Consider the following 12,642-nt stretch of genomic DNA (forward strand, 5'->3'; position numbering starts at 1 on the left):
TGTGGCCATCCAAAGTTTTGCAAGCAAGATCTGCTAGCCTTAATTAAATCCGAACATGGAACAACATGTCTGTTGTTACAAAATAAAAAGGAAAGAAAATCTTATAAAGAAAGTAATGGAGCTTGGTTGGACTTCCATGTCTTATGCTTTTCAGCCAGAATATCACTGGCTTTATGAAAAACAGAATGCTAGACTGGATATGACTTTGTTCCTGTCCAGCTTTTATTATGCTTTCATAAGAACTTCCAGATAGTGAACTAGAAATTGGGAAAGCCAGAATTTAATCCCTCTAAAAAGAGAAAAATAAGAAAAGATAAAGAAAAATATTAGTTCTTTCAGATTACAGTCTGCCAGAGTATGATTTTCAGGAATAGTAATGTTATTTTTTTAAATAATATTTTATTAATTTTCCAATTTTACATTTAAGTATTTAAAAAGCAACGTGGTGACTGGGTTAAATCAATAGTTCGATAACAAAATCTTTAGTACAAATCTCAAGTTACAACATCAGATATTTCTTCTCTTTTTCCCTTAACATTTACTGTCTCATATTCAAGCTAGTACAGTTCTTACTATATCAACTCAGTAAAAACATTATTATTACATTTATCAATAAATTTTTAGCTTATATGTATCTTACTTACATTCAATCTTCATAAACAATCCATATCCTGTTATTATTTTTTACCCAATTTTTAGTTTCTCATCAATTTCCAATTTATCCTTTAATATTTATAATTTTCAGGCTTTAGGTAACCAAGATTTCCCTTGTCTCAGTTCATAACAAAACATAATATCCAAAATACACATTTTATCTATTTGAATGTAATCTTGTTCTATTTCCTAAGAGTTATCTATTTCCCACCATATTAAATCATCTACTTAATAATACAATATCTCCTTTAATAAATCAAAACCATTATGTATATTACCTGGGTTAATCAATAAATCAAACATATTCATAATAATTAATTTTCTTTTTCCTTTTAGGTATAATTTTTAAATATTTAACAGATAAGATCCTTATTTTCAACTAATTTCCAAGTATTTTAAATCTAATGACCAGAATTCCCCTTATCTCAACTTCTCCCTTTAACCCTCTAATTAATAATATGAAATCCCCTCTAATAAGTCAAAACCCCAATTTTCTTCAACCTTATTCTGGCTTTCTTTTTTCTTTTTCTTTCTTTTTCTTTCTTTCTTTTTTCAGGAAAGCAAGTTAGTAAATGACGTGAGATGAGAGAATATTAGTGCACGATCTTTTTTTCCAACATTATGCTGTTCTGTTTCATAATATTCTTTCCTTTTTATAGTTCAAATGATTTTACACTAGTCCCAAATATTGCTATTCATAGACTGCACCTGCTGTGGACTTGGGTCCTTTAAAGTTTGGATGGCAGTGAGCTGCAGCTGCCATGGACTGGAACCGAACCAAGCCATCACAGCAGTGACTGCCTGAGCTTAGCAAAATTGAGGCTCTATTAGCAACAATGATGATCAAGTTTAATAAGGAATGGTCCAAGCACCCCATAATAGATTGCTTTTATGGCTGGTATTGTTCCATTGAAGTTAGAAAGCGAGATCTTCAACAGTCCATGTGTTACCTAGAGTGTAACCTCACATGAAATATTCCTGGGCAGACTATAGATCTAAAGTAAAAGACTTTCCAGCAGAAGAAATAGAACAGGAGTGAAAACATCTCTGAAACTATGGAATGGCTTTATTAAAAGTGGCATGTTTTTGAGCCTGTTAAATAAATCAAGGATTTATTTGCTTCTGCTGGAGAAAAAGCAAGTTTTGGACTAATTCAGAATGCTTCATCCAGCCGAATGGAAAAGCTCTTATTATTCCTGTATCATGCATAATTACCATCACTCTGTTGAGGGGTTTTCTGTCTTTCCATTGTGCTCATGAAGAGTTCCCTGTAACTCAAATGTTTCCTCTGTGCTTTGCCCTCTGAGTCCTGCAAAGAGGCATCCACCTGCTATTTTTCCATCAATGGTTTACTGTAGAATCCTTGGCAAGTTATTGCAGAATACGGCTAGATTTCGCCCTTCTCCAGCCATTCATTCCCATTGCCTTCTACAGAGTTAGGAGCAAAAATCAGGATTTCACGGTGATTGAAGAACCACTGAGCATTGCTGCCTTCAGTGACCTTATTCCCTCCACCATTTCCATTTGCTAAATTTTTTTTAAAAAAGGTAGGGAGAAAATACTACAAAAACAGCAAAGCAACAGCAAAGTATCCCTTGGGGCTTACATTTGTTCACCCCTTTGCCTGGACTTACCTCATGGGAACGTACCTGTATTGGAAGAGGATGACCCACAGTGCTTAAAGGTGCCAGAATCAGAAGGAGAAAGAAGAGAGATCTCCGGAGCTGGTCCATGGCTGTCAGAAAAGTTTTGCTTCGTCTTTGTGGAAGGCAGTCCGGATGAGAACGCCTCCTTGGCATCTCTTTCCTTCGGACTTTTGAACCTCAGGTTTCTTCTTGGCTTTTTTTTTTTCAAAGGATCTATAAATGTAGCATTCATCCTGATACAAGCCTTGATTGTCCATGCATTCAACACTGGAGGGTGGCCAGTTTCGCTTGCTACTCCTTAAGATGAAATGAAAACAAAATCTTCTGAAGAGCCTGTGTCTGTCCTGTTTTCCACATTTGGTGAGGACTTCACAAATCCACAAATATGTTGCGTAAATAGGCCCAGATAGGCAAGGGGACAGGAGAAGGTCATTGCAAAGTTATCAGCATTGGTCCCAAAGTGTACCTGCTGCACAGTCCTTTGACAGGAGAAGCCAAAAATATGTCAAGGACTCGTTGGAGAACAGAAAATTCCCTAGTTCAGTATGTATGAGTATGTTTGTTTGTACAAACCAGAAAGGGAGAGATTTCCTGAGTTGTGGGATCTTAGTGAACTTACCCAGCTTAGTTTCTTTTGGTCCTGGTTTAATCCTCCTACTTTTCAGAAAAGACACCTCCCTCACAGTGGAAAAGAAAAATATTTCTCTTTCTACTGCCCAAACTGTATGGATAAACAAGCATATTGGCTTGCAAGTCTCAAGGACTCAAATCCTCTCCAATTTTTCCCCCCTCTAAAAGCTGCTTATTTCTTACAAAAGATTCCTTCACTTCTGTCCTGATGCCTCATTGATATTCTTCTGCCAGGGTTTGTAAAATTCTCATTACACATAAAGCTAAGCTATAATGTGCTTGTTTCGTATTTGGCCTAGACTGTTTATTTATTTGTTAAATTTATTGGGTGCCCATCTTATCACAGGGTAACTCTGGGCAGCTTACAAGCACAGTCCTTAGCTGATTTTTAAACTATAATCTGTATTACCATTTAGTCAACAAACTTACCTTAACTAGTAAACTCAGCCATAATATGTCATAAATTAATCTAGAATGCCCCCCCTCTCTTTCTCTTTTACTCTCACATTCACTCTTTCTCCCTCCACACATACTGTATAGGTTGCTAAAAAATAAATAATGGTGTTGACCGCGAGGAAAAAAACCCCCTATTCTTTCATTAGTCCCAACAAAAATTGTACAGAATTGCTGCAAATTATTTGAAATACATAATGGGATAGACACTTTTGAATCTAAGATCAGGCAGATTTATCTTTCCTAAAAAGGAGACTTTCAAATGTTTGTGTGACATTTCTTCCCAGGACCTTTTCAAAAGACCTAATTCTACTCTGTAGACCCACCTGCGTGTTTGATAGTGCTCAGTCACTTCATCTCGTCATGTAAGCTGGTATAGAAATGGTTCCAGTCCAGACACATCCTCTTACCTCCATTTTCTAACCAACTTGTAAACATGTTTGCAGCATTTTTTGCTCAATTCTCTTTGAGCAGGTTTGCTACCTTGGAAAAAAGTTTTCCCGTATCATTGATCTTCAGCATCTTAACTGTTCTAGAAGCAAGCCTTCTTTGGTATTGTGGTCCTCTTTTAGTTTTGCTCTTCCCCACAAACTGCAAGTTACAAAAGCTCTCTCAATTGTGTGTTTATTGCTTTATTGAAAGGGAATTTTTGCAAGAAATATTTTCATACCAGTGGAGAGTTCATTATGCATTTCAATCTTGGCCACTTCAAAGCTTCCCCCCTCCCCAAGTAATCCTTCCCTGTTTGTGCTCCTGCTGGTTGTTTTGCACACATGAATGCTTTTTTTTTTAAAAAAAGAAAGAAAATAAAAATTCTGGAATACCAGATCTCTTGCTGAATCCCCCTATATTCATGTGTTTTCTGACAACTGTAGAAGCTGTTGTCTGCAATGAAAATTTCATAATAGAATCCAGGAGCAAAGCTCAAGTAAATAAATTAGTACATCCATAGCAAGAGATGAGTGGTTTTGTCTTCTCTACATCAGAAAGATGATGGATAGTCAGGCTGCAAAAAATCTGAAGAGTCAAAGATGCCTATCACTATTTCTTTCATCTTAAGATTGTCAGGATTTTGGAAGCTCAGGTATGGTAGCCTTAAATTTGGAATCTTCTGTATAGAAAATATGTAATCATTCATTTGGGTATAACTGTTCTGTAACCTGAATGAGGGCTGTGCAAGATAATTTCCTGATGGATTTGGTATCATGTGAATTATGCAGGGTGCCAATTCTTTTTTTTTTCCAGCTAGGCATAAAAAAATAGCTGACTAGTGTATGAATTATACAGCAATTTTAAAAGGTATTTAATAGGAGAATTTTCATTGCATGAAAAACTCCAAGATCAAAAGTTACACCGGTAATTCCACTGAATACACCTGAATCCCATGGGGAAATTCAGGAAATTGTGGACTCAGATATATGGAAGGAAACGTTTATTTATCACTAAAGCTTATTTCATGTAATAGTTGACTAAGTTTCTATTCAAATGTCTGCTGTGCTTCCTTTTGAAATAATTGTGCCAAATCTTAAAACCAGATGAGAGCCATAAACATCCCATCCCAATTGTGCACAAGCAGATTATATAAATGTCCTGTACCTTATAAGTGCATATAATTTATAGTTTTATCTGAAAAAAAAAATCCTTTTCAGGAAGGTGTGAAACTCAGAAAAAAAGACTTCCTTTCCTTTTTCCTCCTCTATGCATGTGTGCCTGTGAAAGTAAAAGTAAAAAATAAATAAATCAAACCTCTTTGATCTCCAAGGCAAGAAGGAGATTTATTATTGACATAGCAATACCGTAGCACTTAGACTTATATACCGCTTCATAGTGCTTTTTACCCCTCTCTAAGCGGTTTACGGAATCAGCATATTGCCCCCAACAATCTGGGTCCTCATTTTACTGACCTCGGAAGGATGGAAGGCTGAGTCAACTTTGAGGCAGTTAGGACTAAACTGTTGACATGCTTTAAAAAAAAAAACCTCACCAGAATAATTTTGAAAAATCTCACTTCCAAGAGCAACAATGTAGATGAATGATTGGAAAGAAAAACCCAAGTGCTTTAGCTTTTTAAACTTAGAATATCTTGGCAAGATGTTGTTGCTCAGACTAAGGGGCAAAGAGAAACTAGGCAACATTCAGAGGGGCTGCATCCATACCATTCTTGGAAATACAAATAACTGCACCAAGCTAGCACAGATGACATGTTATATTTTGTAGTGTTGCGGCAGGATATAAGAAACTAATTGCTGAACTAAATAGTAGAAAATCTTGTTTGCTCTCTCTTGCTCTCTCTCTCTCTTTCTTTGTCCTCCTTTCAATTATTTTTTCACTAATGATATTTTGTGTTTCAGGGCATGGATTTTCCATAGTCATCTGAAAATAGAGCTTATGGTGATTCAGTGGCATTAAGCAAATGATCATAGATTTATTCCAGTAATCCACTTTCAAGGCTGGAAGAATACTCATTCAAATCCTATAGCTACTTTGTCGAGGAGGTGAAAGAAAAATACTGAGCAAGAAAATAAGGAGAGTAAAACTGTGGTGGGGTGAGGAATAATACAAGAACACCTTTGATGCAACTCAGATTTTCCCTGTTGCTTGCTGTCAAAGAATAACCCAGCAGACTGGCCCCTGGGTGTAACAGTGGAAGCAGTACACAATGATACAGTTTTACAGATTCATTCTCTGTGGTACCACAGATACCACATCACATCAACACAGCATCTTTATTCCAGCAGAGATTCTCTTTACATGGAAGATGGTCTTGGTAATTAGGAGGTAGGTGTAGAGAGTAAAGAAGATGACTTTGACAGAAGTGCAAGAACTGTTACTTAAGCAGAGAAGTTTGAAGATGCTAGATAATGTTTGAAAGCAGCTCAGTTAATTGTCAAAATGGGATTAAAAACAAGGCAGAAACAGGAACAGAACAACAATCAAGAGAAAAAAATCCATTTGCTTAAAAGTGATTGGGTTTAACTTTAGAATGAAAAGTGAATAAAGCAACTGATTTTATCTGCTGGATTCTGTAGAGCAATTATTACCCTTTTAAGGCTGATTGGTTGGTTTGTTAAACTGCAATTTCCATTAAACTATTTTGGTTTCCACACCTCGAACAGTGACTTCTTTCATTCTTTTTTTTTTCAGAGAGTCACTAGTTTCTAATCTTTCTGCCAAAGGCCACATCCTTTACTGTTCTGCCAATGCTGGCCCTGGAAACCAAGTAGGACTAGGTAGGCCATAACATCTTAATATACAATACATAGTCTGAGGTTTTTAAATGAAAACCACATCGTAGTCCACCATGGTCTTTCTGTGTTGTTACTAGGAACTGCTACTGTACTTTTTAAAGATGTGCAGAGATCGAATAGTTGAACAGTATCAAGATTCTATCAACATAAAAACCAGTCATTTTTAGCTCCTACCAGGTGATGCTAAAAACCCTGCTTAAATGGGAAACTTCATCTTCAAAGTTTGTTCCAATTATTACCTACTACTTCTTTCATATGGGATAAAAAGGTTTTGCCATATTTCAAAATCACACCAGACATCAGGTCTGGCTTTCCATTTTTGTATTCAAACATCCTTGTTGACTTATTATTAGGACCACCCTATCATTTCCCCACTGCCTGAAACACTTAGCATGGTGTTGAGATGGCAAATAAAGTCAGGGAGGCAGAAACTGTTGTGGGGATCTGTGACTGAAATTTGGATATGCTGTGCTTATCATCCTAATGTGAGATCTGAGGAATGGTGAATTAATTCAGGAGTGAGCATGGTACTATAAATGTTCAACTTATTTAAATATAGTGGAAAGTTACAGAGGAAAATCAGAACATGGACATTTGACTTCAAAATTTATTTATTACTTGTGGGACTGGCAAAAAAAATTGGTTTATTAATTGGGAGGACCAGCAACAAGAGAGTTGAAAGATTGCCTGAGAGTTATCTCCAGCCACAATAGCAACTTCTGCATTCTTTGCAACTTAGCAATTTAGCAATAGGTTAGCAGAAGGGTTACAAGCCAAATGGTAGGTATTAGTAAAACTCAAGACTTCCCTTAGTAAAATAATGCCTTGCTTAAATGAAGAATCTGGTCCAACTTCCAGGACACTGCTGTGGTGGAGGCAGAAGAACAATATCAGTTCTAGGACATGGTATTTTAAAATTCTGTGCTCAAGTACAGAAAAATAAAAATCAGTCAAAGTCAAGTTTTACTACACTTTTTTTTTTAGAACCTATGTACACAGTATTGCAGTGTTTTGTGATTGGCTGATATATATTTTTTAACCCTGGGATTTTTAAGCTTGTTCAAATACACCCTATGTTAAGCTTGCAGTTTAGTTTTATCTTTATTTGAATGCAACTATTTGCAACAATTTGCCAAATTCATGAGGTAATGGCTATGGATAGCTAGTGCTTTTTCCGCGGAAAATAAACTACGATTCTTTTCCATGTATTATTTGCACAGCATCTTCCATTATCACTGATCATGGGGACTGTGGGTATGATTGAAACAATCATATGGATCTGATGAATTTCTTAAAATCAACCCTACCTACATGATATAATAAAGATCTTTAAGATGCTCTAAACTCTGATGATTGAAAGAAATAGCAGCTTCTATTTTTCCTGAGCCAGCATTTCCTCTACAATGAACTACAACTCCCAGAATTCCCGGGCTGTAATAACAGGGGACCGCGGACTGGGAACCCTAAGTGTTGCAGTCTTCAACAAACCTACGACAGGGCCGCCCCATTCGGGCTCCAAATATCCTGCCAACAATAGACAGCAGCAAAGATGTAGCGGTTTTGGTGCCTCTTTGCTGCTACCGTATCTCGGGAGTTTTGCAGCTCCGATGGCCTCTCTCTCTTCCACCAGGAGGCTCCACATTAGAGAAGGAGGTACCGAACAACGCTCGCCACCAGTAAGCGTTGCTAAGCGACGCTCAAGAAGGAGCCTCCGCAAGAAGAGGCAGAGTTCACATTGACGCGCGTGCGCCATAGCAAAGTTCTACCGGCCGGGCGGAAAGAGAGGCGCATGTGCAGTGAGACGGCGGACGGTACCGAGGTGAGTAGCTTTTCCTAAATAGTGGGAAAAGGCGGACTGAGTAAGAGTGTTGAGAATTAGCCTTCGCGCCCAGAAATGTTCCTAGTGCGAGCGGTAGTAAGTCGTCTTTTCTGGGTTGGACTGAAAACACTATCTTTTGCATTGCTACCTGCTGTGTGTCGGCTAAAGGTTTTCCTCGCGGAGAAAGACTTCTAATAACTAGGAATATGGGAGCCTTTACGAGAATATGGGAACTATTTGGGTTGGCACAGAGCTGCCCCTGGGCAGAAATTTAGTCCAGTGTTGGGTTTTCCCCACCAGAATAAACTTGTTGGATTTCACGTATTGCAGTGGTTCTCAACCTTTTTAATGCCACGACCCCAACCGGTCGTAAGTCGAGGACTAAACCGGTCGTAAGTCGAGGACTACCCAATCGGTCGTAAGTTGAGGACTTTCCCTGCCTGGGAGCGCCGCGCATGTGTGGTTCCGCCCCCTGCGCCGGCCGAGGCGTAGCTGGCAAGCAGCAGAGACGGAGCAGGCCGACCACCAGCTGGCCCAGCCCAAGGGAGGTAAGGCACCCGCCGGAAAAGGGGAAAAAAATGGACAAAAAAAATGGCGCACAGCCTTGCTTGGCGACCCCCATGAAATGGTCGATTGACCCCAAATGGGGTCCCGACCCACAGGTTGAGAACCACTGACGTATTGGATATTGGGAAGAGACCTGCTTGGGGAATTAGAACTAGAGAGAGGAAGACCTGCTAGTTTAGGATCTTGGGAACCTTCCATTTATTTACAGGTAGAAGAGACCATTCGCTGGTCACCTGTATATAGACAGTTGACAGACGTTAAAGACAGGCTGTGCTTTCATAGGCTGGATATGATAAGCTATAATAATTTTATTTTCCTGTTCCATTCAGGCCTCTTTCCAAAGCCATGTCTCAGCACAGGCATAGTAGCAGCAGCAGCAGCAGAGGATCTGGCTCTTCAAAGGTATGCCAGTAAGCGTAGAGGGCACCTGTTGGGGAAGGCTAGCTTATAACTTAAGGTTCAGAGTAGGTGATGTAAAAGGCATTTATGTATGTATGTATGTATGTATGTATGTATGTATGTATGTATATAACATCACCTATTCTGAACCTTAAATATATGCATTGTTAGAAAAGGGAACAGGAGATGTGATGTTCCAAAAATAGCTAATTTTATTGTCATCTTTCACATACTCAGATATGATTAGAATAGTTCAAACTATTCGTGACACCTTGAATTGCATGAATATATGTTGTTAAACCCTTATTTTATTAATATAAATAGCCATGCCTTTTTTCACACATTGCAATAGGAATGTGTGGTCTGTCATGCCTCTGCCTTGTATCGAATGAAAATGGGGAAACATAACAAATCCATGTTGTTGTTTGCCATTTTTTCATGCAGTAAGATGAACCACGCAGTTGTGCTTGAATGATTAATGAGCTTCTGAAGGAAGTTCTTGGCAAATCTAGTTTAGCGTTTAGTACTGACTGGTCTGTTTACTATTTTATATATTATTATTATTTTAAGTTTTCCCTTGTGAAACAGTCTGCTTCAGCACTGCCTTGTGCATATTTATCTTGAAATAAATTCTACTGTTTTCCATGAGATTTGCTTACAGGTAAATATGCATAGGAACATTGTTTAATAATGGAAATGCACAGGATCAGTATCAAAACTAATTTTTCAGGGATCACCCAATTGCTTTTGTTCAGGTACGGCATATGGACGTTGATGAAGAATTCACTTTCAGTCCGTCTCAAACGCTAAGTCAGGCGCAACGTAATTTGGAGCAACACTCCCCCGCTGAAGTGGAACAAAAAGTGAGTCACTTTTTATGCCTTTTTGTCGGCTTCTTGTGGGTTATGGCTGGCTATAACCAAAGCAAACACTCCAGGCTTAAGATACAGGAGGATCTGGACAGACTTGAACACTGGGTGCTATCTAACAAAATGAAATACAATGGTGAAAAAAGTAAGGTTCTACATTTAGGCAAGAAAAACCAAATCTACAGGTATACTATAGGTGGTACCTTGCTCAATAGTAGTAATTGTGGGAGGGATCTCGGAGTCCTTATGGACAATCACTTAAATATGAGCCAGCAGTGTGCTGCAGCTGCCAAAAAAGCCAACACAGTGCTAGGCTGCATTAACAGGGATAGAATCAAGATCACGTGAAGTATTAATATCACTTTACAATGCCTTGGTAAGGCCACACTTGGAATACTGCATCCAGTTTTGGTCACCACGATGTAAAAAAGATGTTGAGACTCTAGAAAGAGTACAGAGAAGAGCAACAAAGATGATCAGGGGACTGGAGGCCAAAGCATATAAGGAACGGTTGCTGGAATTGGGTATGTCTAGTTTAATGAAGAGAAGGACGAGGGGGGACATGATAGCAGTATTCCAATATCTCAGGGGTTGCCACAAAGAAGAGGGAGTCAAGCTATTCTCCAAAGTGCAATGGATGTAAACTAATCAAGGAGAGAAGCAACCTAGAATTAAGGAGAAACTTCCTGACAGTTAGAACAATTAACCAGTGGAACAACCTGCCTCCAAAGCGGTGAATGCTCCAACACTGGAAGTTTTTAAGAAGAGACTGGACAGCCATTTGTCTGAAATGGTATAGGGTTTCCTGCCTGAGCATGGGGTTGGACTAGATGACCTCCAAGGTCCCTTCCAACTTTATTATTGTTATTGTTATTATGCATGCTCTGTTTTAAAATGAATAAGCACACATTTTATGACCTGTAACAGTTATGTACATTGTAGCAGCTTTCCTGGGCTGTAGATTTTTTTAAAAAGTTACAGAACAGCTAGGGACACTGAAGCATGCCCCACAACCATGAAGACAATATTTATAAGAAACTTAAACTGGTACTCATGGAACTGTACCACATGCACAGGTTTGCCTGCAACGTATGTTATATTCTCTCTGCAGGTAAATGAACTAGTGCAATTCCTTCTGATCAAGGATCAGAAGAAAATCCCTATTAAACGGACAGGTAAACATGGACTTATTTTTATTTTATTTCATCAGGGGGACTCAGATTCTGTTTCCAGGGTTGGAATATGGATATCTGCATATGCTCTGTTTTCAATGATTTCTGTTCTAAGATTGAGTTTTTCAAAGAATGGGAGGATTTTTATCATATCATATCATATCATATCATATCATATCATATCATATCTTTCCTCCATTTTAATGCAAATTTTTGGGAAAGGTCTTTTGAGAGCCACCAAGCAGGATAGTAAATAAATGACAATTAATAATGATAAGAAAAGAACTTTGTGAATGCTAAACTAGAAATTATTTGCTTTTTAAAAGTTTCTGTAAGAATGTATGCCATAAACTTCATTGTTATTTGTATTTATTTTGAGTATGAACATAGAATGTTGTATGTATAAGTAGCCTTCATCAAAAGAACATAACAAAGTGCATCTAGTCCAAAATTTTAGTTGCCAACTAGAAGCTCATGAGAACCCCAGAGATGAGATCAGTCTCCCTAGGAGCCAATAGATCAACTTTATTTGTCTTTTTATATTCTGAAATATAAATTATATTTCAGATATTCTGAAATATGTCATCAAAGACTACAAAGATCTCTTTCCTGAGATCCTCAGACGAGCCAACCAGACTCTTCAACAGGTGAGGAATCCATTGATGATTTGAATAAATTTGATCAGTCCATCCATCTTACTTTGCTAATGAAGAAGCCAATCTAAAACTTGGCAGTAAAGAAAGGTTTTCAGAGTGGGAATCCTGCAGCACAAAAAATGTTGTCCATCCTAAAGACTAACAGTTGAATTGACTATGATCCATGAAAGCTTGCATTTCAATTAGTTTACCAATTTTCAATATGCTACAAGAGTATGTAGAAAAGGTCATTGTAGGATATAATGAAACTAAAATACTCCATTGACCATAAGCAATGGAGAAATCTAGCCTCATAATTCAAGGAGTGATTTTCCCTTGTCATCAAAATGGCATTTCTGGCTTAGCCTGAACGAATGGAGAAATTTCAATAGATTGTAAATGTATTTTATTATATTCCTATATTTTAAATTTTGGATAATCTAGGTTACAGTTGGGGGTCCTAATTCAGGCTGAACACTTGGTCAACAATCCAGAATCTGAATCATGAACAAGATAACTTACATAATTCATGAAAATGATGGATTTTATT

General features: G+C 37.9%; 2 protein-coding genes across 4 annotated transcripts in view; one reads left to right on the forward strand and one right to left on the reverse strand.

The window, feature by feature from the left end:
* Positions 1–2,390, reverse strand: part of ITIH6 (inter-alpha-trypsin inhibitor heavy chain family member 6) — a 19,837-nt gene extending 17,447 nt beyond the window's left edge. Inside the window, exon 1 of the mRNA XM_029283953.1 lies at positions 2,289–2,390. Within this exon, the coding sequence (XP_029139786.1) occupies positions 2,289–2,387 (99 nt within the window). The 5' untranslated portion in view covers positions 2,388–2,390. The remainder of the gene's footprint in view (positions 1–2,288) is intronic.
* Positions 2,391–8,409: 6,019 nt separating this feature from the next.
* LOC107286552 (non-structural maintenance of chromosomes element 3 homolog) overlaps positions 8,410–12,642 on the forward strand; it is a 7,190-nt gene continuing 2,957 nt past the window's right edge. The window contains exons 1-5 of one of the 3 annotated variants that reach the window (XM_015814939.1): positions 8,410–8,450; positions 9,347–9,419; positions 10,172–10,279; positions 11,397–11,460; positions 12,025–12,104. In XM_015814939.1, coding sequence (XP_015670425.1) covers positions 9,363–9,419; positions 10,172–10,279; positions 11,397–11,460; positions 12,025–12,104 — 309 coding nt within the window. In that variant the 5' untranslated portion in view covers positions 8,410–8,450; positions 9,347–9,362. Of the gene's footprint in view, positions 8,451–8,522; positions 8,547–8,993; positions 8,999–9,346; positions 9,420–10,171; positions 10,280–11,396; positions 11,461–12,024; positions 12,105–12,642 lie in introns of those variants that run through there. The other 2 variants (XM_015814940.1, XM_015814941.1) reach the window with 2 other exon arrangements.

This window comes from Protobothrops mucrosquamatus, unplaced genomic scaffold (assembly GCF_001527695.2).
Source record: "Protobothrops mucrosquamatus isolate PMUCROS unplaced genomic scaffold, P.Mucros_1.0 scaffold300, whole genome shotgun sequence".
Classification (NCBI taxonomy): Eukaryota; Metazoa; Chordata; class Lepidosauria; order Squamata; family Viperidae; genus Protobothrops; species Protobothrops mucrosquamatus.